This window comes from Lytechinus pictus, chromosome 2 (genome assembly GCF_037042905.1).
Source record: "Lytechinus pictus isolate F3 Inbred chromosome 2, Lp3.0, whole genome shotgun sequence".
In the NCBI taxonomy this organism is placed as follows: Eukaryota; Metazoa; Echinodermata; class Echinoidea; order Temnopleuroida; family Toxopneustidae; genus Lytechinus; species Lytechinus pictus.
The window spans coordinates 17,887,276-17,914,419 of NC_087246.1; the positions used below are offsets into that span (position 1 = coordinate 17,887,276).

The 27,144-nt window shown below is 36.0% G+C and overlaps 1 protein-coding gene across 1 annotated transcript in view; it reads right to left on the minus strand.

The window, feature by feature from the left end:
- Positions 1–2,308: 2,308 nt before the first annotated feature.
- The window catches only part of LOC129283970 (piwi-like protein 1), a 31,421-nt gene continuing 6,585 nt past the window's right edge, over positions 2,309–27,144 (minus strand). The window contains exons 6-19 of the mRNA XM_064111715.1: positions 26,461–26,541; positions 24,035–24,229; positions 23,281–23,452; positions 20,178–20,353; positions 18,701–18,815; positions 14,805–14,992; positions 13,902–13,977; positions 13,441–13,641; positions 13,020–13,123; positions 12,371–12,441; positions 10,549–10,699; positions 9,781–9,912; positions 8,506–8,653; positions 2,309–6,780 (exon numbers count right to left, since the gene is read on the minus strand). Of these exons, the coding sequence (XP_063967785.1) occupies positions 6,664–6,780; positions 8,506–8,653; positions 9,781–9,912; positions 10,549–10,699; positions 12,371–12,441; positions 13,020–13,123; positions 13,441–13,641; positions 13,902–13,977; positions 14,805–14,992; positions 18,701–18,815; positions 20,178–20,353; positions 23,281–23,452; positions 24,035–24,229; positions 26,461–26,541 (1,927 nt within the window). The 3' untranslated portion in view covers positions 2,309–6,663. The remainder of the gene's footprint in view (positions 6,781–8,505; positions 8,654–9,780; positions 9,913–10,548; positions 10,700–12,370; positions 12,442–13,019; positions 13,124–13,440; positions 13,642–13,901; positions 13,978–14,804; positions 14,993–18,700; positions 18,816–20,177; positions 20,354–23,280; positions 23,453–24,034; positions 24,230–26,460; positions 26,542–27,144) is intronic.

The following is a 27,144-nucleotide window of genomic DNA, read 5'->3' on the forward strand; positions in this document are numbered from 1 at the left end:
ACTTTACCCCTTTTTCAACATTTTCTTTTATGGCGCCGGTGAAGTGCAAAAATATGTGCGCCGCTCGGCAGTGCGCCCCCCTCCCTTTCGCCAAAAGCTGGATCCGCCTATGTAATCTCTGGTTTGGGTCTCATCTATCCAATGAAAGTAAGTTTTGACAGAATGTTACACTTGAGTGAGCACTGTCCATTTTTGTAAAGCTCGCAGAAATGCTCGTTTTCACGCTGTGTCTAGGGGAAAGGGCGAAATCAAACCTACCCTGCGAAACATTTCTCATACATTTTCCTTGCACTTTTAGTCAATTGAAATACAAGGCAAACGCCAAACGTTGTCTCGCCTGCATATTGCAGTCATGAAGAGACTGCATGTCAAATCTGAAGGGTAACATTTAAGAAACTTTGACAGCTTTTCTATTGTACCATTGGCAAATTTGTGTGAATAGTATAAATGGTGCCAAGAACTATAGCTCATTAAATAAATAACAACAGTTTTTAAAGAATAAACAAGTAAAATACAAAATCTTGTTCAGGTATAGAGAGTACTGAGTTCTGAAGTAAAATGTTAGTGTTAAAAAGTATAAAATTATAAAGTTCATGTCACTAGAGGAACAAAGTAGTGTGAAAGTTCATTGACCTTTGACCTTAATTAAATTCAACTCACATTCGAACCTGACCTGCACCTTCAAGAGATGGACCTCTGTTACGAGTTTGGCGATCCCACCTCGAAGCTATAGAAAGTTATTGTGTGTACAAAATAGCACAGTGCCAGTCATGGAAAGTTCATTGACCTTTGACCTTAATCAAATTCAACTCACATTCGAACTTGACCTGCACCTTCAATAGATGGACCTCTTGTATGAATTTGGCAATCCTACCTCGAAGATATAAAAAGTTATTATGTGTACAACACAGCACAGTGCCAGTCATGGAAAGTTCATTGACCTTTGACCTTATTCACATTCGACTAATATTCGAACTTGAACTGTGCCTTCAGGAGATGGACCTCTGGTATGAATTTGGCGATCCCAACTCGAAGCTATAGAAAGTTATTGTGTGTACAACACAGCACAGTGCCAGTCATGGAAAGTTCATTGACCTTTGACCTTATTCACATTTCGACTCATATTCGAACTTGACCTGTGCCTTCAGGAGATGGACCTCTGGTATGAATTTGGTGATCCCACCTCGAAGATATAGAAAGTTATTATGTGTACAACACAATTGTTGACGACGACGATGACGCCGGAAATAGTGATACCTACGTCTCGCTCCGCTACGCAGGCGAGACAAAAACGTATACATTCAAGCATTTTGTAACAATTTTGCTACCCAAATTGAATTTTTTCACTAAATTTTTATAATTTAAAGTGGGTTTACATTTCATTTTTTATTTAATACTTGTTTCTCCACACTTTTTCCAAGCTTGACAATGATTAACAAAATGAAAATCAAGCCTAAGCCATTTCATGTAAATCACAGCTCAGTGTAATGCAAATATCGTCACGATTGCCTCAGTGTAAGGGGGATTGGGGTGGGGCACAATGCACTTTTCGAAGTGTTTTGGGCAAGGAAACAAGTTTAAAAAGGTAAAAGATATCTTCAAATCATTTTTACTAGCTAAATCCCACATGATTAAGGTCTACTTTTATTCGCATAACTATTTCAAAGTTCTGCGCAAATCAATTTTTACTAACTTTTCAAAAGTAAGTGGTGCTCACTCAAGCGGAAATATTTTTCTACAGTTATAACGTCATTTGCTTGAATGGATCTGTACCAATGTTAAAATGTGGAAAATCTTCAGGATATTATAAATGCATCATTCAACAGGATTTTTTTCTAAGTGTAAACTTTTTTTTGTATTAGGTTTTTTTCAGTCTAGCTCAGCAAAGTGATAAGGGTCAAGCTACCTTGATCAGAACCGGCCACACAGAAACGTTGTTAGCCTAACAGAACGCCAACAGGAAACCCAGTCACATCTTTCTGATAGTGAAGTCAAAACATTTATTTCAGTGTGTAAGTAATGCATTGTTGTAACATCAGGCATTGCTGCCACTTTACCGCTTGTAACAGGGCCTCTGTTAGCACATTGTTAGCGCTAACAACGTTTCTGTGCGGTCAGTACAGGAAGATAGACAACAACCATAGTAACAGTAAGACACCTGTGCGTCTCAGCCAATCATAATCAAGGAAAGACATCAGATATGCAGTTGTCAGAAGACAAATGTTGATTAAACACAAAGTAAGGCAGTGGCAAAACCCTAACTCTTCTAAATGAACAAACACAACAGAAACAAATAGCAGAAAACAACTTCCTTTTGGTGTTTATTAAAATACCTTTCCTCAAAATAAATGAGAAGATGAACATTTTGTGATCTGTTCAATGGAATCATATTTCTTTTACATGAAACCGTTTTGAGTCAGTTATTTATATTACAAGCTTGAATCACTGAATCAGCAGAGGAAACATGGCATATCAGTGTCTGTTTTGTTTTTTCTTCAATTGGAACAGTCACAGAAACCAAACATTTTAAAACATTGTACCATCTTGGTTTTTGGCAGAAAATGCTGTGTCGCAAGGCACCCTTGTTTTTTTTTTAATTTATCTATTTACATACAAAGCTTACCAAAACTTAAAAAGAGAAAAATAAAATCACAGTAGCAAAAAAACTAAGTGATTAACATAATACTGATTGTAGAAACACTTATTTATCATCTGATCAACAAAAAAATGAAAAAATAAAAATTGTGTAGTCAGAAACGATGCAATCTCATCACAAAAGGAATACCATCTTTGTTAACACTAACTACTTGCTTTGTTGCTATCTATTCATGCTGCATAGACGCTACTTAAAATAGTTACGCCATCACACAAACTGTCATCTTAAAGATATTAACATCTCGAACATGAAAGAAAAAATAGTAATAATGCAGTCTTCTATTCCTAATGCAAGGCATAAACCTCATGATGCATATGATTATATGGTTATATACAAACACATGATGATTTATGTTAGTACTCGCAGCATAGCACTGTAAGAAACAAATTAATGGGAGATGAACATGAGAATAATGCAAACAGTAGAACATACAAGCTATATAAAACTTAAACATGCTATGTGCAAATATTTACAAGTAAGGAAGACGGTAGTATGAAACACAAAATACTTTTGATGTCTAAACTACAACCTAGAGTACAACATAAGCCAAATTGTTTCAGGTATCTAAAGATGGAAACATGGCAATACTTGTTTTCTTCCTAAGTATAAGCAGAAAAATGAGAACAAGTCAGTGAATCATGAAAAAAATCTGCCAAAATATGTTAACAACATCATATATTTAGCCCGAAAATTAGCATCCCTAAATCAAAGACAGTATTACAGGAGAGGGCAAAGGGGGGGGGGGGGAGGGGGCACCCTCTATATTTCCCATAAGTGAAAAAAAGAAGGTACACTAGCTCGCCCCCGTTGGTTTAATATATCAGGCTGCGCTTTCACAAAACTAGAGTGGATTAAAGTAATGCATCATACGTGTAAATGTACAAGTCATGACAGATCTAAATCTCATTGCTGGCTACCTACCTGTAAGTATTCCCAATGCAGTAACATGTTTTGTATAGAATGCAACTTGGAATTGAAGTAAATCTGTAAGTCTTTGTGAAATGGTAATCTCACTTTGATTTGATTACTTGAATGCACAAAGCACCGATATCAGCAGTTTGATTAAAAGCCAGCATATTAATGATTCAATGCTGCTGGACATATGCTTTCTAGAGTGATAGCACAAGCAAGGTTAATACTCATGGAGCACTTCTGAATAGATAAATGCTTACTACATTTATTACAATCATCGTTATAGATTTGACATTTCCAATAGATTTCCTATAGATTATGATGGGAGTGGAGTTGCCACAATATGCTCTATAAGTTGAAAACTGTATTTTCAAGGATCACAACTTCAAACGAACCCCAACTTTTGACTTAACACTGTTCACATATTCTCTGACCATTAGCCTCATTTATCTGCTTCTTATACATTCCCACTCTGTCACATTTGCTCTATGGTGACCGTACAGCGAGTCGTAAACAGCTATTTTATTCATTTTTATGCAAACCACCTATGTGTAGCTATTACAAAAAACGGCTGTTTTGGACTTGCCGTACAGCCGCTGTAGAGCAAGAGACAGGTATTACAAATTAATGGCAAAGTGTACTACATAGGTCACTAACTAGTTATAACAATATAATACAGCTTAATCAAGGTTTTGCTTTCTTTCTTTTTACCCAAGAAATCATATCTTCTAGCATACATCACTTTGGAATGAAAAAGAGAATGAATACAGTGATCACTTATCTATTACCAGTTTCAAAATGCCCGAAAATGTAACACATATCATCTGCAAAGCACCTACAGAACAGGAAACATATATTACAAGAATCACTTGAAATGACCTTTGTGTAATCAGCCTTTTACTGTGTTCCTACGATTAAAGTGCAATCTATCTAAATCAATAAAAACTTGCATCTTCAAGTATGACAGCTGCTTAACTTTATTTGGCAAAATAATCAATTTTTTTCTTTTGAAAAAAAAAAAGACAAAAAAAAAAAACCCAACTAATAACGGGACTAAGAGAAATGACATTTCCAGGCAACAAGCGACAATTGTGTCGTTATTCATTTATAAATTCTTCTGGATAAACTAAAACGTCATCTAACACAGAATGAATATATAGATGTTATAGGATGGTACAGATATTGTTTGTTGTTCAACTAATTCAAACTTTATACGCAGAGTGTGTGTGTGTATTTGAGCTTGCTCAGAGGTATATAAATAAAAAAAATGATTTACTTTGTTAATCTTGTAATTGTAGATTTCCTGCAATGAATTATAAAAATTCCAGTTGCTACAGTTGAAAGAAAATGGCTTGCAAACTGAGTAATTAAGGGAATTTCCTAACATTGATTGCACGTAACAATGCAAATGTGGTGATTCTGACTCTATCTAGCCTTTGAAACTGAGGGTTATGGGTTCGAATCCCAGCCAAGACTTAATTTCCTTCAGCAAAAAATTGATCCACAATGGGCTGCAATCAATGCAGGTGAGGTAAAGGGGTACCAGCAGGAAGTAATTTCTTCATAAGTTCTGACATCCAATATCAGTAGCCTATCTTAGCAGGGGCAATATAAGAGTGACTTGAGCACCTAACAAGCTGGATATGTGCGCAATAAAAAAACCCTTTTCATTATTATCAATCCTGGAAATCAGTAGAGAGATCAAGCTTTGTTTTGCAAGCCTAAGATAATCAATTTAGAGTAGTGCTTAATCATTTTAGAGTAATGTTTAAAATCTTACTAATGGCGATAGATAAAAACACCAAAGCCACCCGCACAAACAAAAAAATCTTCACTATTAAAACATCAGGGACCAATCATCCTGTTGACTACTGTATTCTATAATTCCCATAGGCTTTGAAAAGGGGACTCCAGTTGACAATGGCTAAGTATGAATGTCCCATAGACGTAACACTGAATTAAGCAATATTTGATAGTCATATTTGTACAATGCAATTGCTACAGTACTCTTAACGCCAAAGGCCGAGTGTCATTAGTATGTGCAAGTATGTGTTTAAGGTGAAGAAGAAATATTGCACATTTTCTTCTATTTTAAAACATTTTAAGAGCCGCCAAAATCAAGAAACACTACTCATCAATCCACTTGCTCTATCAGTAATTGTGAGATGGATTAATTGCATACTGCTATAAATGTTCTTAGAAAAAAAAAGTGCTATCATTGAAGAGTGTGACATCATTTTGTTTGGTATCAATGACATGCTGACTAGTATTATTTGTGAAGATTGAATAGCATACATGCAGTGAATGTGTGCAATACCTTTGTGCATCGAGGAGTTAAATGGACACTCTAATGAAATAACACATTGGTGAACACAATTCTAACGTAATTCTAACGCAAACATATGTACATCTTACTTGACAGACACATATTCTTCCATAATTTAACCAAGTTTTCTATATGCAGCAGTAAGCCCAGTTGTCATGAAAGGAAAAGAAAGTGTCAATCCTTAGACTTCCCCAACACAATTCAATAAAACATTGCAAAAGATATCAATATATGAGCATATGTAACAAAAAAATAAAAAAAAGGCTGCTATTAGGACATTAAGATTTATTACTTGACCTGTATTTAACAAAATATGCATTGTGCTTTTCAGTAGCGAACATAAAATATAACTGTACCATCACTACAAAAGATAACAAGTTATGAAAGTTATCAAAAACAAATCGAGCTTTATATAAAACATTTCAACGGTCCACGTGTATCAACAATAAAACAATGTCCTCTGTAACTTTATTCAAATTTCTAACTTCTGCTGTACAAGTGAGAATCTTCACTTGGAGAATTCTCTCTTAAAAAAGACAAAACCTTGATGTTCATCCTTGTCATGCATGTCAAATCAAGGCCAATCCTTGCCCTTTCTTTGGCCCAAAAATAGAAAAATAAAAGAAGTACTGTAACTCTTAACAGGTGTAGTACCACCACAGACTGTAACAAACACTGCAAGGTCTGTGTTTTGACTAGCAGAACACTACAGGACTATATCAAGTCTTGATCTTGGAAACCGTTCCATCTCATTTCTCTTACTCGCTATCTAGAGGTAGAAGAGGGTGTCAGCGAGGTCGGCGCTGGGCGTGTCATGCACACTCTGACCAATCAGGAATGCGAGCTTGTGTGCGTACATGCATGGTGCTGGAACGCGTACAGTTCCCTGCAAGAAAAAAAAAAGGAAATATCGTACAAAATACATAATTGCGAAGAAAAAATTTGGACAACATGTTCAATTTTGGAAAGAACAAGATATTTAAAAGTACATAGTGACATCTACGACCGTTTACCTCATGAATCCCAAATAAAATGAGATCATTGTCCTTTCAATATGGATACATGATTAATACCTCGGGCATATTTGCTCTACTGCGGCTGTACGGTGAGTCGAAAACAGCCGTTTTATTCAATTTAATTCAAACAAAAAATGTTAAAATGAGTGTTTTTGACTCGGCGTATGTCCGCAAATGTGACAGAGGTTTTAGGTTGATCTCTCAATCATTCTTCCGTTATAGTGACATTTGCACTGGGCTTTATTTTGTCTAAGATATAGGGAGAGGGTTGCAATAGGGCTTTATGGTTGGTTTAAGGTTAGGTTGCAGGATAGGGTATGGTGTTCAATCCAGGGTTGAAGTTGGTCATTCCACTAGTGTGTGGAATTTACAGCGGAGCAATTGCCATCAGAGAAAATGTCACGGAACCTCGGTTATTGACAGAATAAATTATGAAATACGATAATGTAGATGTTGACCTTTGACCGCATGACCAGGTAGTCTCATCAGATTATCGGCATTCCCAGTTTGAAGTTGAATGTTCATGATTGTTACACCTGAACCTACACCACATGTATGTTCAAAGTGAAATATTCAGTTCACTTCTGGTTGGTTAGTCTATGAATACCTGTTGCCCTCAATTCATTTTCCAAGTCGTATTGATGCTAATTAAAAACATGCTACAGGCTTGCTCTAGTAGTGTTGCTTATACTTACTTTAAATTTGTGTAAAAAACAAATGGAGAGTTGTCCACAAAATCAGCTATTATAAACACGATTGCCAATTTGAGAATCCCCATATATTGTATGACTAGACATTTCAAACTTACATAACTCTATTTTATAACCGATTTTGATGAAACTTGTTTTACATAGTTTCTCTCATTTTACTCTTTCAAATAGGATTGATTCTCTTATTGGGTTTTGGTTTCCTTTAAAGCCTTTTTTAAGTCAGACTTATTAATTAAATGAGGTTTACTTTGGATATTTTGGGGGCTAAATCACTCCCAGTCCCAGTGTATATTTCCACTACCCCTCTCCCATTCAAGAAACCACAATATGACTTGGAAAGAGTTTCACTATGATTTTTATTCACTCCTGAACTGCTCTCAGCCAATCACACATCAGGATTCCAGTGAAAATCACTAATAAATTATTTCCTGGGCCCCGTCTTACAAAGAGTTACGACTGATCTGATCAATCGTAACTCTATGGAAATCCAAGTGTCATAAATTTTTTCTACAGGAAATTTGCAAAATGTCTTTGTAAACAAAGGAGAACACACAAAATTGTCAAGAAATCAATGAATTTATGGATATACATTCATATCTAGAAATTTTTTGTTAAACAAACATGCATTTTATATGTTGACTTTGCTGGCTTGCCATAGTTGCGATTGATTGGATCAATTGCAACTCTTTGTAAGACAGGACCCTGATATACACAGAAGGATAGTGTTTCTTCAGCATTTGTCAGGTCTGACAAACTACTTCTTTCAACTTTGACTGTTATTATTATTATAAGAGAGTATGTCAGACAAAACTCTCGACAATTCTTTTTATTTAACAATTGCAAGATATTGAGAAGTTGTTAAAGGAAACATAGGAGGAGACTCACAGGCCAGTTGAAGTAGAGATGAGTGAGCTTGTAGGTCAACCTCTGCATATGATCTGGCTTGAGACCTGTGGTATCATAGACTACATTGTAGCTGGTGGGTGAAACTGTGCCCTGGCGGACACTCTGACTGATGATGAAGAAGTCATATCTGGGATTTAGACAAAGAGAGAGAGAGAGAGTTAGAGACATATAACATTGGATACAGTCCAATTTGCATCATACTTGAGAATTTGCAGGGATTGATGATATATTACCACTCAGACAACTCATGTGACAATTAAAACAGGAAAATGTGTGTTCTAATTCATACTAGTCTCACAAGTCACTTGATGATTTAAAATAAGGGCTACATACTAAAAATTAATTGGTACATAAGATTTGCTAGAATTGATGATATATTACCACTTCAACTCAGATAACTCATATGACTATTGAAACAGGAAAATGTGTGTTGTAATTCATACTAGTCTCACAACAAGTCACTTGATGATTTAAAATAAGGACTACATATTAAAAATTCATTGGTACATTAAACTATATTTTAAAAAGAGCCTGAAATGAATGGCTAAAATCATCACTAAGGCACATTATTTAGTGTCTGTATTATTAGAAATTTGCCAAAGTCAATTTTATTTTAGATGATTCTGGAAAAATTGTATACCAAACTTTGCAACATTTGTACCATAAATATGTTAAAAGGTAATAAATTAAAATCACAGATCAACATTCTCATTTTCAGATAGAGGTCCAATAGGCATCATGATCCATACCAAACCTCGAAGTATGTTTAAATTATTTTGCTGTATGACCGGCTGCTTTCTCAAGGATACTGTCCCTTCAAATTACCAAGAGAATATTTTAAAATACATTCCACTCCCAGTGCATCCTAGGGGCTGTTTAACACAGCTGTTTGTCAGTATGCGAATGACTAGGTGCCAAGCCATGTTGGTCACTCGTTCACTTTTAATCACAAAAGCCAAACTGAAAAATGCTGGTGTTGATAAACACATTTGATAAACATTTGGGTGTTCAGTATCAATTTATTCATTTGGCAGATTTTTTAAATAAGCTTTTAAGAAAAACTGACACTTTGTTTAAGTTCTGGAAAAAAGTTAGTGCCCTACTTGGCATCTCTTATTCTTGTCCTTTGCATAGTTGCAAATTAACGTTATCTTTATGACCCCCCCCCCCTCCGAGGCTAAATTTGCTTTCAACAATTAAACTTCTTTGTCCACTCTTTAATCATTATCAAGTTAGTTATCACTTTGAACTCACAGCTGAGGCTTTGTGACGACATCATCAACGACAGTTCCAGGGGGTGGGTTAGACAGGCCTCCTTTCAAGTCTGCGAAGAAGCGGTTATTGATGCGCTTCTTAACGACGATAACACTTAGCTTGTGAACAGTTCTGTTGAAAGAAAGCACAACATGAAGTAATATGAGAACTAGATCATGTAGTTGTAAGGTTTGTATGAAAACTTTGGGTGCTGATCGTCAAATAAAAGCGGAGATAGCAACCCACAAGGATGATTCTTAGTAACGCTTATTAAATTTGATAAAATAGGGGCTTTGTTGGATTGATTGATTGATTGATAAAAAATTAACGACACTATCAACACATGCGTGTCATATAAGGTTACTATAATACAGTACAAATTACCCTAATGCAACTTTACAAAGGAACAGGATTATAAATAAGTGATTATCAGTTATAAATTAATACGTTAACTACTTCCCCGGGATAACTTCCCTACTCTTTACGAAAAGAGGAGTAGGTTTTTTAACGTGCAAATGGTGTGACTGCAGGCTGGCGAGCACTTTGCTTATTAATAGTGTCAATCTGTACCCCTCCCTAGAACTGACAACTTTCATGAAATACCCTCCTGCACTGCACTTTATCATGGGCGTTCATAAAATTTAAAGGACGCTTGCAAATTTCTCACAAAAAAATAAAGTCACCACCTATCAGCACATCAGCGCAAAATGTTTCTTTGCTCCTGCTGTAGACAGGACCTTTTGAAAGGATAACACCTATGTAACTCACCCCTTAGGATAGACTTTGTCAAGGACAGTCTTGATTTGAGGGATCTCATAGTCCACTACCAGATTGACTTGCCCATCTCCGACACCGTCACGGTAGATGATGATACGGTCTGGGAACTTCTTGTTGATCTCGTAGTATCGTTTCAGGGCACCTGCATGGCAAACATCAATTCATCATAATCACTACAAGTACAAAGGGCAATTCAATGAATAAACAAGTGGAGCGCCTCTGGCAGTCTCACCTGCATCACACGATTCAATAGAGCGGAATTGCTGACTTTGAAAACTACTATAAAATAATTATTCACAAAAAATACCATTCATATAATGATACAATACTATGTTCATTGACAATAAATGACATTTGACCTTGATCATGCGACCTATGACTTGTCAGTGATGCTTGATTACCCCTATATCCACATTTTTATAGACTATCTATAAACTTTGAAAGTTATGACAGCAATCTAATAATTACCTCTAAAATGGCCAAAGTTCAATGACCTGAAATGACCTTTGACTTGGGTCATTAAACCTGAAACTTGCATGAGATGTTCAGTGATACTTATGTCCAAGTTCATGAATCATATCCATAAACTTTCAAAGTTATGATGGTAATTCAACAGATACCCCCAACTTGGCCAAAGTTCATCGACCCTAAATGACCTTTGACCTTGGTCATGTGACTTGAAACTCAGGCAGAATGTTCAGTAATACTTGATTAACTTAATGACCAAGTTTCATGAACTGGGTCCATATACTTTCTTAGCTATGCTGTCATTTCAAAAACTTAACCTTCGGTTAAGATTTTGATGTTGATTTCCCAAACATGGTCCAAGTTCATTGACCCTAAATGACCTTTGACATTGGTCATGTGACCTGAAACTCAGGCAGGATGTTCAGTAATATTTGAATAACCTTATGGCCAAGTTTCATGAACTAGGTCCATATACTTTCTAAGTTATGCTGTCATTTCAAAAACTTAACCTTTGGTTACGATTTGGGGTTGACGCCGCTGCCGTCGGAAAAGCGGCGCCTTTAGTCTCACTCTGCTATGCAGGTGAGACAAAAAACCTTGTATGTCTGACCTCCATTTTGCTCAATTTTGACTCCACATCATGTATTGGGAGCAATTTGCTTTCTCATAGGATACATAAAGCAGAGACAAATCATTTCATGAAGGTCTCTCTTACAAGGGGTGGGTAAACGCATGCATTCTTTAATGAATTACTCATAAACTCAACTATGCAAAATGTCCACAGCAGACTTCAATGTTTGTTCATCGGTATGTCAGCCTCAAGGCCTATTTTTTTTCAGTTCTGTGGCCTTGAGGTGAGGTTTTTTTTTTGGGGGGAGGGCTTGATTTAACACTGTCAAGCAAACATTTGAAATCAATAAATGGGTATGTTTGACACAAGGGATTATGTCTAGGATTTATGGCTCATCTGAACTGATTTTCGGTAGTTCTGGAGAGCATTTCATCATTTCTTGTCCGACAAGTAATACTGAACAACTTTCCTTGATTCAATTGGCTTAAGAAGCAGGGGGGAGCGTGAAAGGACTCGTTGCATAAAACAAATGTCTCTTTATCAGACATTTACCATTATAACAGTCTCACACCCGTTCTTCTCAAATCAAAATCAAGGAAGTTTGTCAGACAAATATTGATCATATGCTCGCCTGTTGTAAAAAAAAATGTTTCAACAGTTGAGATACTTCTTTACTCTATTAGTTAATGTGGGAAATTATACAGGTCTATAAACTCAAGAAGCAAACAGATTTTTTAATGTGATTTAGAGGATATATCACAGAGAGATACTTACTGTTCGTGAGGGTGGCAAGATTGGTACCGAATTCACCAGAGGTGTGTTGGAATGCACAGCATGAGTAGAAGCTGAGAAGGAAGATAGCAAGTTCATTGTTACTGCGTGAGTTTCTTTTTTGTTAGGATGTTACATTTAACTCGTTAGAATCTAGTGTCTGACCAGTTGGAATATGGTATTAAATAACATGGATGTCTGGAACATCAACAAATTTTTGAAAAGGTCATGGATTTCATGTTTGCACCAATTAATGTTCTTCCTCTACAGTATAATAATCTAACAGCAGGTATTGAATCAGAGATCAATGAATTGAAAGCCGAAAAGGTTGTAACACCACATTTTTTGTTCTTTTTCTTGCCAAAAGTTGCCAGCCTTTGAAAAGGTCTTGCATAAAGGAAGCTGCCATAATATGCACTATTGTTAATATACAGGGTATTTTGCAATCTCAAACACGCAAGTCGCATCCCTATTCCCTACTCGGAGATGGCTGGCGCCCACTGTGGCATGCATTAATTGCCAAACAGTTTTATAAAAGATGCTGTAAAGAATAGATTGTAGATATATAAATTTGTACAAGAAAATGAATAACAAGCTAATCCCATTCATAGATGAAGTAAGGATAAGATAATGAAAGTGTGTTAAAACATACCTTGTGAGTGATGGATTCATGGATGCTACGAAACCCATGACTGATCGGCCCTTGGTCAGGGAGTCATGGTAGGAGTCAATACCAATCACCATCAGATTACTCAGCTGCATACAAGAAAATGACAATACAAGAAAATAACAGTATTTGTAAAATTGTACACACACACACATATATATATATATTCTCAAAATATGAAGAATGATATGAAAACCATATCTTTTTATATATATCATGAGAGGTAATAGGCTTTCCACTCTAATGTCATTCATTCCAGTTTCAATGTTACTGTATTCAAAAGTCTAAGTTATTATGGTCTGGGAAGTGTTACATGGTTACAGTCAGTGACTTTCATCGACAACTGTTTGCAGTGCAAAGTGAGTGCAAATCACACTTCTCTGAAATTGAGTGTATGATGACTCACCGGGATCTCAACGCGCCAAAGATCTCCACCCATCTTGCAGTTCATCTGCAAAGCAATCTTGGTGGCTACAGACATCAGCATCTGCTGCTTGGAGATGGTTCTGGTGACTATCACCTGACTAGGAACAGGATGGGTTAGCACGCAAGTCTTCTTGATGGCATCGTATCGATCCTTTCTGTTTGATGGCACAATCACCACCACCTGATGGAACAATACAGTACAATAAATCAAATGAAGCACTTTTTAATCAGTTTTTAATGTTCAAGGGGGGGGGTTAAAAATTATATTTTCTACTTTGTTGCTAATTTAAATATTTAAGTGATCCCATTCATTTTTAAGTGAATTGAAAATTTCTGATACATTAAAAATGGGCATTATGTGTTGATTTGTAATTATTAGTTTGTTTTGCTTTGCTTTCTCAAAAATCATGTACGCCATTAGTGTTCAGATATCAAACTTACAATCTGTGTTTGAGGAGAGTATTCTTCCTTGAGTGACTGTGTGTATGTTTCTGTGCGGTCATCACGGAGCTCCACACTGTAAAAAGATTAAAATGAGAAAGGCTGGTGAGAATTCGGCTAAAGTACCTGGGGGAATTAAAAAACTAATGAATTTCCCCCCCTGCAGCTACTTTACTTGACCCAATGCAAATTTCAGTTGCTTTTCTATATTTTCCAGGGCTTCTGGGAGCACTTCAATGAGACTACATCATTTTTTGCTGAATCCATCCTTGGAGACAATGATAAGTGTGAAAGCAGAAAAATAAAAGAAGCATAATGATGAGTAAAATGAGAAAAAACAAGGTATTAGATGAGAGCACTAATTTATGATAATCTCAAATTGGGAATTTGCTAAGAATAGTCAGAACTCTGACCTGTTTGTCAATACCATTGTTCCTAAAAGGACTTGGGGGGCATCATGCCCCCCCCTCAATGCTTTGTGCGATACTTCCGAAACGCAAAAAGAGAGCGCCACAAAATTTTATGATTTTTTTCTTTGAAGTCTCGCGCAACTTTTGAGATCAAATTTGCGACATACGGGTATAGCATTGCGACGTTACATGACTTTTTACAAACAATGTCATGCCAAAAATTGCTTATTTTTATACTTTGTGTACAAAGTCTATGGGAGATGAAATTCATAAAAGGGTGATTACTTTTCGTTTATTGGTCTGCTTTATTCATTTAGGGTAATCAACGGCCGAGATCTGGGGGGGGGGGGGTCATATTGACCCCCCCTGAAATAGCCCAGTTAAGATAGGGTTAATTTAACTCGGACATTTCATGTCAGGATGCAATACACCTACAAACTACCTGACCCCAGAGATATTAGAACATAGAATTTAATGAATAGAGGATAATTACATAGATGGCTCTGCGATGCTCATTCCCATAGGATTTCCCACTCTGGCTAATGTCCTTATAAAGTCTTGTCCTCTGTTGCTATCTTTGCGTGTGAAGAATATCTTCCAGTTTCTGAGCAACTTTGCGTCAGTGAGAGCATTGCCCCTACTGTCTCTGGACCAATCAGCATTGTTAGGGCTGTAGGAGAACTGCACGAAAATAGAATTGGAAACAAAAATTAATACATGTAAATCATCTTTTGAATTCAATTTAAAGGTGTCATTCAGTAGTGGGAAACTTTCGGAACTTTAGATATTCCAGTTGCCAAATACTAATCTTATAAATAAACCAAAGTTGAATGAAATAGGGACTTATATGGTTAATATTTCTATAAAGATACATGGTAAATTCCATTGAATCCCAATGTCATTTTAAATTATATCTTGGGTATGTGACCTGAAATTCAAGCCAAATGACCAGTGACACTTCATTAGGCCTGGAACGAATATCATTTTTACCATTTGATTACTTCCTGAAAGAACAATCGAATGAATCGATTGTTTGTCGGAATGACATCTTTTAAGTCACAATAGTTGACCTACTTATGACCCCTAATACAGGGATGCCACTAGGTGTCCTCCAAAAATACTGAAACTTATCGCGGGCCGGGATAGTGTCCAAGAAATTTTTTTTTGGGGGGTCCACCTTTAATTTTGGGATGGACACATGTCACAGGTAAAAAATTGGACAAGCAAAAAAAAAAAAAAAAAAAAAAAAAAAAAAAAAAAAAAAAAAAAATAGGAGGGGGGGGGGGGTCCGCCCCCACCTCAAATTTAGGGGAGGGGGGAGGACCAAGTGGCTTCTTACCTTGTTGTGATCGATGACTTTGAAGTCAATTAGTTTGAAAAACTGACGGTAGTTAGTTGTGTGTTTCTCATAGAACGCTAGACTAAAAGCTTCAGTCTCTGTATTTTGGTTGTTCAGCTGAACCGCGTTGGCTCCACTCACCAATACATAGACTGAAGAGTTGTTAGCCCGTACATAAAGACAACGTATCAGCTAACCCAGGGAGCTGATACGTAAACCCAAGGAGCTCCGGCCCGCTTTCCGGGCCGGAGCTTCCTGGGTTCCGTATCAGCATGCAGCAGTAACGTTAGATCTAACATTCGGAGGAAACCCGATTTTCGGATCGTTTTTGGTACATAAAATGTCACATTATGAAAAAATAATTACATCCAAACTTACGAAAAAATATATAAAATTCAGAAACATCGTACCTTAGACCGCAGTTACCGCTAATTCCTTTCAAATGATGATCAAAACTTAGTCATCCTCGATTCCTTCGTTGGTCATCGTAAGTTGCCATCTTGGATGACGTCATCATATTTACAGACGTATTTACCAGTCGCTATCATACCGCGATTCGTGCCGCTACTTTGCGCTTGTCTATGTGCGTGCGTTCGGAACTTGTCGCTCGCATTGATTGGCCAGGACATCGATAATTCTAATCAGAAAGCCTTGATAAAAGCATAACTCAATGAACGTAGTAGGCAGTGCGCGCGTTTATATATTATGTACTGTATAAAAGCAAATATCTCGGGGAAATATCTCTCACTCGGTCGATCGACATGCATCGCAATCGGGAGAGATAGGGGGAAAAAAGGAGGACTTTCCGTTTTTTTTTAATACACAGAAAACAGGAAAAGTCGGAAATACGGAAATAAGACAGATAGCAGGAAAAAAGCCGGAATTCCGTATAAATACGGAAAAGTGGCATCCCTGCCTAATAATGCAGAAATTCTCTGGCAACCAAAGTACAATTACCTTTAAGTAAACAACTCATTCATGAAGTACATGTAAGGTATTCTTTGAGACAGACACGCAGGTGTGCCTTTCACGTCTTGAAAATTTTCATCTCGTGCCCACACCATGCCCCACTCCCACTTGTGGCAATATGATGCTACACACTGTACATGGTTGTATCAAAAATATGTATTTTGAAAAACATTTTTCATTTGAAATATATTTCAAAATTACAAATGTTTATCATTTGAACCTAGAAACTGGGTCTATTTTAGGAGACTAGTCGAGAACTTGCGCTTAGGTGACGGTGCGTGTCGTAATGTTTAAGGGGCCGGGGGAAGCTTTGTTCAGAACATTAAGGAAATTCTCCTGGCTCCGATCCCACCCCTATCTCTCTCTCTCTCTCACACACACTGAGATGGGGAGGGGTCAATTGTTTCTGAAGTCATGACCTTTCCTGATAATGGGAACGCATGTGGCTTCTTCTTCTTTTGTCTCCCCAAAAGTTTCATTGGCTGTCGAAGGTCCAATCACAAATCACTCAGCTCAAGTGAGCTACTCGTGTGTGTACTTTGTTTTAAGCACGCAGAGAACATACATTGTGTATCGAGGGCAAGGCCGGTTGGGATTAAAATTTTCGGAGCTCTTTCAGGTTTGTGCTTAACTATGAATGTGATACAATCATTGTTCATTTTTGACAAATTACCTCCATAACATCATTTTTAAACCTGTATTAAAGGTCGAGTCCACCCCAGGGAAATTCTGACTTGAATAAATAGAGAAAAATCAAACTAGCATAGTGCTGAAAATTTCATCAAAATCGGATGTAAAATAAGAAAGTTATGAAATTTTAAAGTTTCGCTTATTTTTCACAAAACAGTGATATGCACAACTAGGTGAGTCAGTCGAGGATGTCCATCACTCACTATTTCTTTTGTTTTTTATTGTTTGAATTATACAATATTTCATTTTTTATAGATTTGACAATAAGGACCAACTTGACTGAGGCACGTAGTATTAAACAATGGTAATTCCACATGTTCAGGGAAGAATTAATCGTTGTATCACTTGACAATGAGGAGAAAATTAGAATATTTCATATTTCATATAATAAAATACAAAAGAAATAGTGAGTGAATGATGTCATAGTCTCCTCATTTGCATACCAGCCAGGATGTGCATATAACCATTTTGTGAAATTAAGCGAAACTTTAAAATATCAATACTTTCTTATTTTACATCCGATTTTGATGAAATTATCAGTGTTATGCTTGTTGGATTTTTCTCTTTTTATTCAAATCAACTTTTTGTTGGGGTGGACTTGTCCTTTAAGTATTTAAAAACAATAATAATCATTGCTATCTTGTCATTCTGTTACTATTTCTTGAGTATTCAAGTGATCCCAAGTGTCTAATCGGGATCTGCCAAACATTCGAACAGTGTAAATTTACTGTTTTATGAAATGAGGTCCTTATACTTAGACCCGAATCATTAGGTTTATTTTGAAAAACATTGTAACGCTATACAGGTGCAGGTTGACCCTAAGTGACCTTTGATCTTGGTCATGTGACCTGAAACTCAAGCAGGATCTTCAGTAATAATTGATTACCCTAATGTCCAAGTTTCATGAACTAGGTTCTATATACTTTCTAAGGTATGATGACATTTCAAAAACTTAACCTTGGTTAAGATTTCAATGTTGATGACGCCGCCGTTGCCGTCGGAAAAGCGGCGTCTATAGTCTCACTCTGCTATGCAGGCGAGACAAAAACTAGTGTTTGTACGGCTGGTCTAAAACTGCTTGATCTAAATGCTTTCTTTAGGCAATGCTTCTACCGTTTTAGTCTTGCTTCATGTTGTCTAACTGGTACAAGTTCAAAGACAACTTGGCTAATTACGACTTGATTTAGTAAATATTTGTCTAATAACTAGTTATTTTTGTCCTAAATTAAATTAAAAATTCTATATACTGTTTCATTTGTTAATGCTGAAAAAACATGTTGATGAACTGGTGGAAAACAGTTGGAGTAAAGACAAAGTAGAGTTTGACCAACCATGATTATAGACCAACCATGATTATAGACCAATCATGAATACACTGGTGGAAAACTTACCTGTTTTTCCTTTTGCAATAGTTTCTCTGGTGGTAGGACACGCCCACTGAACTTGACCGGCTGATCGTCAAACTGCATGCCCCAGTCTTTGAGGTAAGACTTAGCGTTGGTATCGCTATTTCAAATTCACATAAAAAATAAGCAAAGACATCACAAATATATTCATATTCGCATTCTATTGTTTGGTAAACATCTACAGCTGAAAATTAGTTTGAATTGCTCCATAGGGGCTTTGATACGTGGCCGCATGAATACCTATATAGCTTCATTGTAATTGGTGTGAGGTTCTTAACTGTTTGGAACCAGGCCAGTTTACATTAATTTCAATGGAGGCTGATTGGGCATTCATGTGGCCATACCTTACACAATCATGAAACAATTTATATTTGGTGTGTGGAGGCTTATCATCACACAAACTGCAAATATGGTTTGAAAGTGCCGCTCACTGAGTTTTTACTTCCAAGTCTTGCGCAACTTTTGAGACCAATTTTTTTACATCCAAGTACGCGGTTCCAAAATTACGCAACATTTTGTAAGTGTATGTCACTTATCAGACCAAAAATTGCTCAAAAACATGATTTTGTGTATTTAGCCATGTTTTCAACCAAGAACCATAAATGTATGATTACTTTTAGTATTGCTGGTCTAAATGGATTTGTTTTATGCTGTTTATGGTCTCAAAAGAGTCCCAAACATATTTCATAGAAAAAACAATGAAAAACATAAGGTCCAAAAAAAAAAACGTAAGAAATTGCAAAAAAAAAATAGTACATAAGAAATTGATCTAATATCGCAATTTTTTTCGAGCACACTTGCTAACACCTCAAAGAGTTTCTATACCAAAAATTAGAACATTTGGAGCTTTACTTAGGGATTTAGAGGAATAAGTATAATTATGCATAAATTAGCATCACTAAATAGAAAATTGCATGAAATAAATTACTATACAATTTTGTAGATTATGTCCAGGACAACCTGCTTGCCAATTTTCGGCGCGATCGCGCGATTGACGGCTGAGATCTCAAGGGGAAGGGACTGGGAACCCCCCCCCCCCCCCCGGCCTTATGAACTCCCAAAATACCCCTACCTAGATAGGGTTAAGCCAAATAATCACTTTCAAATAATATTTGGAATCATGAAAATCCCCTTCAACTTGCTCCAATTTTATCTTTAAAGATAAAGGCATAACATTTTAGTTTGATGTTTTTACAAGGCAAAGAAGAAGTTAATAAATGTCAGAAATTCAAAGGGTGGGGAAATGTACCTTTCTTTTTTTTTGCATCGAGAGCCTGAAAAATAGAGAATGATCTACAAAGTTAGGTACACCAAGTAAATAAATTAGTCTTAAGGAGAACAGAAATGTTATTTATCGGTGACAGTTTCTGAAAGAGAACTAGTGAGCTCAACGTTTTAACTAAGTCCTCTGTTCTTTGTTTTGAGTGAATAATAAAACAAAAAATTCCAAATCATGACTCACTTATCAATCTTTCGGATGAATTTAGTGAGCTCCTGGCATCTCTCTTTTGGTCCGATTCGCGTGTGAATGGCCAAGTCTTTCATGATGGAGAAGTTGGAACGGATCTCATCACTTAGACCAGTAAGGAAACAGAGCTCTGGTGGTAGCAAGGCTGGTCCAATGCCCTTCTTTGCCTCCTAAACACAAAAATAAAATACACTTTATGAGTGCTCCGACCTACTTTGAAAAGACTTTTGGTAATGTTAAAGGACAACTCCACCTCAACAAAAAGTTGATCTCTTCCTTTTGTATTTTATTATATGAAATATTTTAATTTTCTCCATGTTGTCCTCTGAGAAAAGAAGTTGTATTCCTCCCTAAATCATGTGGTATTACCATTGTTTTTAACATTTTATGGTTCAGTGTAGTTGGTCCTTTATGTCAAATCTGTAAAAAATTGAAATATTGAATAATTCAAACATTGAACAAGTGGAGCGCCTCTGGCAGTCTCACCTGCATTACGCGATTCAATATAGCAGCAGTGCTAACTTTGAAAACTACTATAAAATAATTATTCACAAAAAATACCATTCATATAATGATACAATACTACGTTCATCGATCCTAGATATTTGACCTTGATTATGTCACCTGAGACTTGTCGGTGATACTTAATTACCCCTATGTCTACATTTCCTAAACTATATCCATAAACTTTGAAAGTTATGACAGCAATTTAATGATTGCCTCCAACATTGCCAAAGTTCATTGACCTTAACCATAAAAGGACTGGAGGGGGCCAGGATGGCCTCCCCCCCTTGATGCTTCGCGAGATATTTCCGAAACGCAAAAAGATAGCACTGCAAAATTTTATGACTTTTTTCTTTGAAGCCTCTCGCAACTTTTGAGACCAAATACGTGACATATGGGTATAGCATCGCGACATCACGTGAGACAATGTCATGCCGAAAATGGCTAATTTTTATACTTTTGTGTACAAAGTCTAATGGGAGATGAAATTCATAAAAGGGTGATTATTTTTTGTTCTAATTGGTCTGCCTAATTAATTTAGTTGTTAAATGGTGTGTAATAATGTCCATTGAAAAAACAATGAAAAACAAAGAAATGCATAAGAAATTCTAAAAACAAAGAAATACATAAGGAAAAATTGGCTTTCGCAATTTTTCTTTGTGGAAACCTTTAAATTAGATTATAAAGATGACATCTGCAAAAAAAAGAAGAAAATTTGAAAGTGAAATTGGGTGTTAAATATGTAATGTAATGTAATGAATAAATTTGCATATTATATTCATAATAAAATAAAAAATTATCATTTTTCAGATTTTTTAAATACTAACTTGTAGTTTATGTGATAAAGAATGTGCGTGCCAAAATATCGGTGCGATTGCGCGAACAGCGTCCTCAATACATCTCAAATAGCCCAGTCCTTTTCGGGTTAAATGACCTATGTGACTTGAAACTCACAAGACATGTTCAGTGATACTTGATTACTCTTATGTCTTAGTTTTATGAACTAGATCCATACACTTTCAATTATGATTATTTGACAAATACCCCCACATGGCCAAAGTTCATTGACCTTTGACCTTGGTCATGTGATCTAAAACTCGCACAGGATGTTCAGGGATACTTGATTACTCTTATGTATAAGTTGTATAAATCAGATCCATAAACTTTCGAAGCTATGATGGTAATTCAACAAATACCCCCAAATTGGTCAGAGTTCATTGACCCTAAATGACCTTTGACCGGGCGTATTATGTGCCGCTAAGGCGAGCACATAAGCCCGCCTGTAACGCGGAAAATGTAGTTATTGGTCAAGCAAGGAAAGTGGAAGGTGGCGATATCACCTTTTACCTTCTGACCTCTAAATCAATAGAATTCCTGGGATCTATGCTAGCATCATACACACCAAATTATATGAGCCTAGGTTAAGTTAAACTAAAGTTATCACGTTTACAAGGACTTCAGGAGGGTAAGATGAAAACATTCTGACCTTTGACCTTTTGACCTCAAAATCAATAGGCTTCCTGGGGTCCATGCTAGTATCATACAACCAAATTATATGAGCATAGGTTAAGTTAAACTGAAGTTATCGCGTTAACAAGGAAAAGTTAAAGGACGGACGGGCAGACAGATGGACACCGAACGTGATACCATAATATGTCCCGACCCGTCGCCAGGCGGGCGTATAAAATTTTGATGTTGATTTCCCCAACATGGTCTAAGTTCATTGACCCTAAATGACCTTTTGACCTTGGTATTGTGATCTGAAACTCAAACAAGGATGTTCAGTAATACTTGATTAACCTTATGCCCAAGTATGATGAACTAGGTCCATATACTTTCTAAGTTATGCTGTCATTTCAAAAACTTAACCTTCGGTTAAGATTTGATGTTGACGCCGCTGCCATCGGAAAAGCGGCGCCTTTAGTCTCGCTCTGCTTTGCAGGTGAGACAAAAACAAAAGAAATAGTGAGTGAGGGATATCTGTGACTCATTTGTATGCCACTGAGTTATGCATGTAAATGTTTTTTTGTGTGTAAAAAATAAGCGTAATTTTTTAATATCATTACTTTCTTATTTTACATCAAATTTTGATGAAATTTCAGTGTTATGCTTGTTATATATTTCTTTTTATGAATCAAATCACCACTTTTTTTAGGTATAAAGTGATCAAAGCTCATTTGGGCATATCATGTCAACATAAATGAAATAAGAAATTTGTTTCATTTGATATGTTGAAAAAAAAAAAAATGGTGGATATATAATACACCATTCTGCAAGACTACATTAATGTATCTGTTGATAATATTTGTGATTAAGTTATGATAAAGTAACAATTATTACGATTTATTTTTTTTCTTTTCAAAGACACCTGTTATAAGCTAATGAAATCATGTCAGAATCTAGTGAAGTGACAATCATATGACAAGACTCTTCACACAGGATTGACTCTGTTTTCTAGTTATATGAAAAGCTGCAGTTCTCTCAATTTATTATGGCTTGAGCAGTTGGTCTATTAAGTGAAGTAAGGGAGAAAACGGGTAGGATGTAGAAAAAGCTGATGATTCAATGGAATTGTGCACTGGTGATGACTTACCCTCTTCTTTGGGTTGGAGATAAGCATAGGTTGCTTGAGATCTGTTAGGACCCTGTCGTGGCTTTTCTTGAAGTAATCCACATAGGTCACAGGACCTGAACGTGTTTCAAACGTGTCTTGTGGATTAGTATTGAAGTCAATATCATCAATCCTGTAAGTCTTGTTGTTGTACCTATCCAATAACAAAAAAGAGACAAAGAACTATTCTATACTTCTATTCAAATCAGGCTAAAGAAATAATTACAGCAGATAGATTCTCAACTCCATGTATTTAAAATTTATGTTGCTGCTTGTTGAAATACAATGTACACTTAATGTCTAAATATGTTTTAAAAAAAATCTTTAAACCATTTCCCATCTTGGGGTGGATCACACCCCCCGTCCCATTTCTTTTTTTACAATCTTCAGTCCTTTACACTTCTTTTACCTACGTTATTAAAGTCGTAATTACAGGGGTTTTTATGTAAACTATATAATCTATAAACCTGTAAGAACATAGTATACATACAATGTAATTGATTCAAAATAAAAAATAAACTGAAACTGAAAGTCTCGCATGCATGCATGAACCACGTTTGAAGTTCATCTGCTAATAGGTATTAAAGATAATAACAGTATGACCAGATGGACAGATCACCCCCAAAACATGTCTCCAGTGTTTGCCTGGGGGGGATTAAACATGAAAGAATTCATTTTTCAGTCTGAAAAGTGAACACCCTGAAGTGAAATATCATTTAAAACAAAAAAATCCTACTTGGTTAGGACAATCTCTCCGATCAAAGACTTGTTGATCTCTTCCCTGAACCTTCCCCTAGATCTGTCCATGATGGAGTACATGACATCCAAAACGGTCTGAGTACGCAGAACCTTGTGGCTGACGTCTGACATCAGCAATACATCATACTCATACTGAAGGACGGAGGTCACAAAACCTGGCCACAGCTGGAGCCTACATAGAGAATGAAAACGTTAACGATAATTACTCATATTAGACATCTTAACTGGTCATTTACAAAACAATGTTACCTCAGTTCTCATAAACATTGGGAATGAATGTAGTTTGTATTTTTGTTGGCCTCTCCATGCGTAATGATTATGAACGTAGAGACGATGCAAATAATACCTTTGAAAATTCCGGCCTTGCATTTGGGCACCTGAGGATGCGTAGAGAGATACATGTTAATAAGCCATTTCGTAATTACAATTTACAGGTGAACGAGCAGGTGAAGGTCATTAGTGAAAAACTAGAATTTAGTGCTTTTTAAAAGGGGACATGATATATACTCTTGTGACATTTGCCCCTGTCTCAATATCTCAGAAGATATAGGATTAGAGTTAGGGTTCAGAATAATGTTAAGGTAAAAATAAGAATAATATAAAAATAATTTTATTAACATGCAGATTTTCCATCAGAGCAATGGTTGCCAGAGCAAATGTCACACAAATTTTGAAATCACTGAGATAAGAATGTATATGTTATTCTGAAATATGCTAGTTATTCAATTTAAAGAATAATGAAGTGTTCAGTAATGTAAAGTATTTGACAATGGGTCAAATGATAGCAAATTACTTTAACCCTAATAAGACTGGGGGGCCGCTGATTCAGCCCCCCCCCTCAATATTTTTCGCAATAAATCCGCCGCACAAAATTTTGACCACATCGCTTGTTGACTTTTTTATCAGACCTAAAATTGCTCAAAAATGTGAATTCATGTACAAATCCAATGCACATAGTGTTTTTGGCCAAAATTCATAATGTATCATTATTTTTCCTTTTTCTGATTAAAATAAATAAATTTATTTTCATCTTGTTTATGGTCAAAATAAAGTCCCTGACAAGACGACAATTTTTATTGAAAAAAAACACAAGGAAAAAGTTGAAAACATAGAAATACATTAGAAAATAAATGTAATGTTGAAATTTTTCAAAGTACATTTGATCAGATTCCTATAAAGAGTCTGTGAACCAAAACTTAGTATTTTATGGGCATTATTTAGTTAATTAGAGCAATTTTTTATTTCATGCATAAATTAGCATAATTAATTAGCAATGAGATTTTTCGCAGAATTCGATCTTATAGATTTGTAGAATTTGCCATTGCTTATGTGTGTACCAATTTTTGTCGCGATCACGCAGTCAACGGCTGAGATCATTGGAGCCCAGTCTATTTAGGGTTAAAGCAGACAATGTAATAGAAACTTTCCCTAATTGCAAATTCACATGTAATCTACAAGTCGTGTCACCCAGGCTCTGCAGTGGTTCTTTTAATATCGCAGATTGTTATACCAGGAAAACTAACATCTTCATCATCAATCTTCATCATAAAATCTCTTAAAGGAGAATGAAACTCTTGGAGCAAGTTAGCTTTTGTGAAAGCAGAAAAATCAAAAAATAAGATCAACAAAATTTTGAGTAAAATAGGACTAGCAATAAAAGAGTTATGAGCATTTGAATGTCGAGATCACTAATGCTATGGAGATCCTCCCATTGGCAATGCGACCAAGATCTGTGATGTCACACACGTACAACTCTCCCATTTGGACACTGAAAATATACCCCAAAACATTTCTTTTTGCTCATTCTAATCATATGACAAACGATTCATCAATGATATAATGTTGTGAAACCTCTGTACTTGTCATCTCATAAAGAGAACACCTCACCTTGTGATAGACTCTATAAAAGTGAGAATATAAGTGAAATAAGTACTAAAGTAATGACGGAGTTGTAGGTGTGTGATATCACAGATCTTGGTCGCATTGCCGATGGGAGGATCTACATGGCACTAGTGATCTCAATATTCAAATGCTCATAACTTTCTTATTATTCATTCAATCTTCCTCAAACTTTCAACAATGTGTTCCTTTGATTTTTCTCTTTGATATGGATTCAGCTGGTTTCAAGGGTTTCATTCTCCTTTAATAAAAATAATTGAGTACCTATCTAATTGGAAAAAAGAGTAAAGGTCATTTGTAAATTACTCTAGATGTAATTACGAAAAGGCTCATTTGAGACTCTCATCCATGCAGTAACATGTCAATATGTATGAAGCATAACAAGACATGCATCCCAAGAGACCTTATACGTACGTCACAATGGTAAAGCTCAGGGTTTCTGATATAAACATGACAGAAGAGAAGCTTTTCACAAATGCAAAAAAAAATAAAACAATGACATACCCATGAGCCTTGACATCAATGGCGGCTTTAGGATCGTAGTAATTCCGTCCAACTTGCTCCATTTTGATTATCTTCAGCACCCTATTAAAACAGATTAAAATATATTATCATGCTTATTCAAGAACATAAACATGTTACAAAAAAGTCACTAAGGCAGGGGACATTACTATCAGCAGTCAGGTGCTTGGGACAATTCAAATTCTCTAGAACATTTGTATGTCAGAGTTTGTGTTCAATTTAAAATTATGTATTTGAAGCTACCTCATTGCTACAAATGCATCTTGGCATCCAGGGTTTTAATAAATAAAAAAAAATAAAAAAATCATTTTGTTATTGTATTAAAAATAATTTTTAAATGAATGATGCGATTTTCTATAATTCATTCAAAGCAGATACTAACCAGCAGCCTTAAGAACACCACCTGGAGTGCTCTTCTTATCAAATCTGGCCAGGTAACTAACCCATAATGCAACATTCTAAACAGTGTAGTCTTGTAACATAGGCCTACTTGTATGATAACATGCTAATTCACTACTTGATAAATTCAAACTGCAGTAATTATGTTACCAAGAAGCAAAACAAGTCTGCATGGCTACTTCATTCTCTGTATTATCTATAGTCATAGGTATATTTTTAAGACTACATGTAGCTATTGGGCATGTGACATGTCTAAGATATAACGCA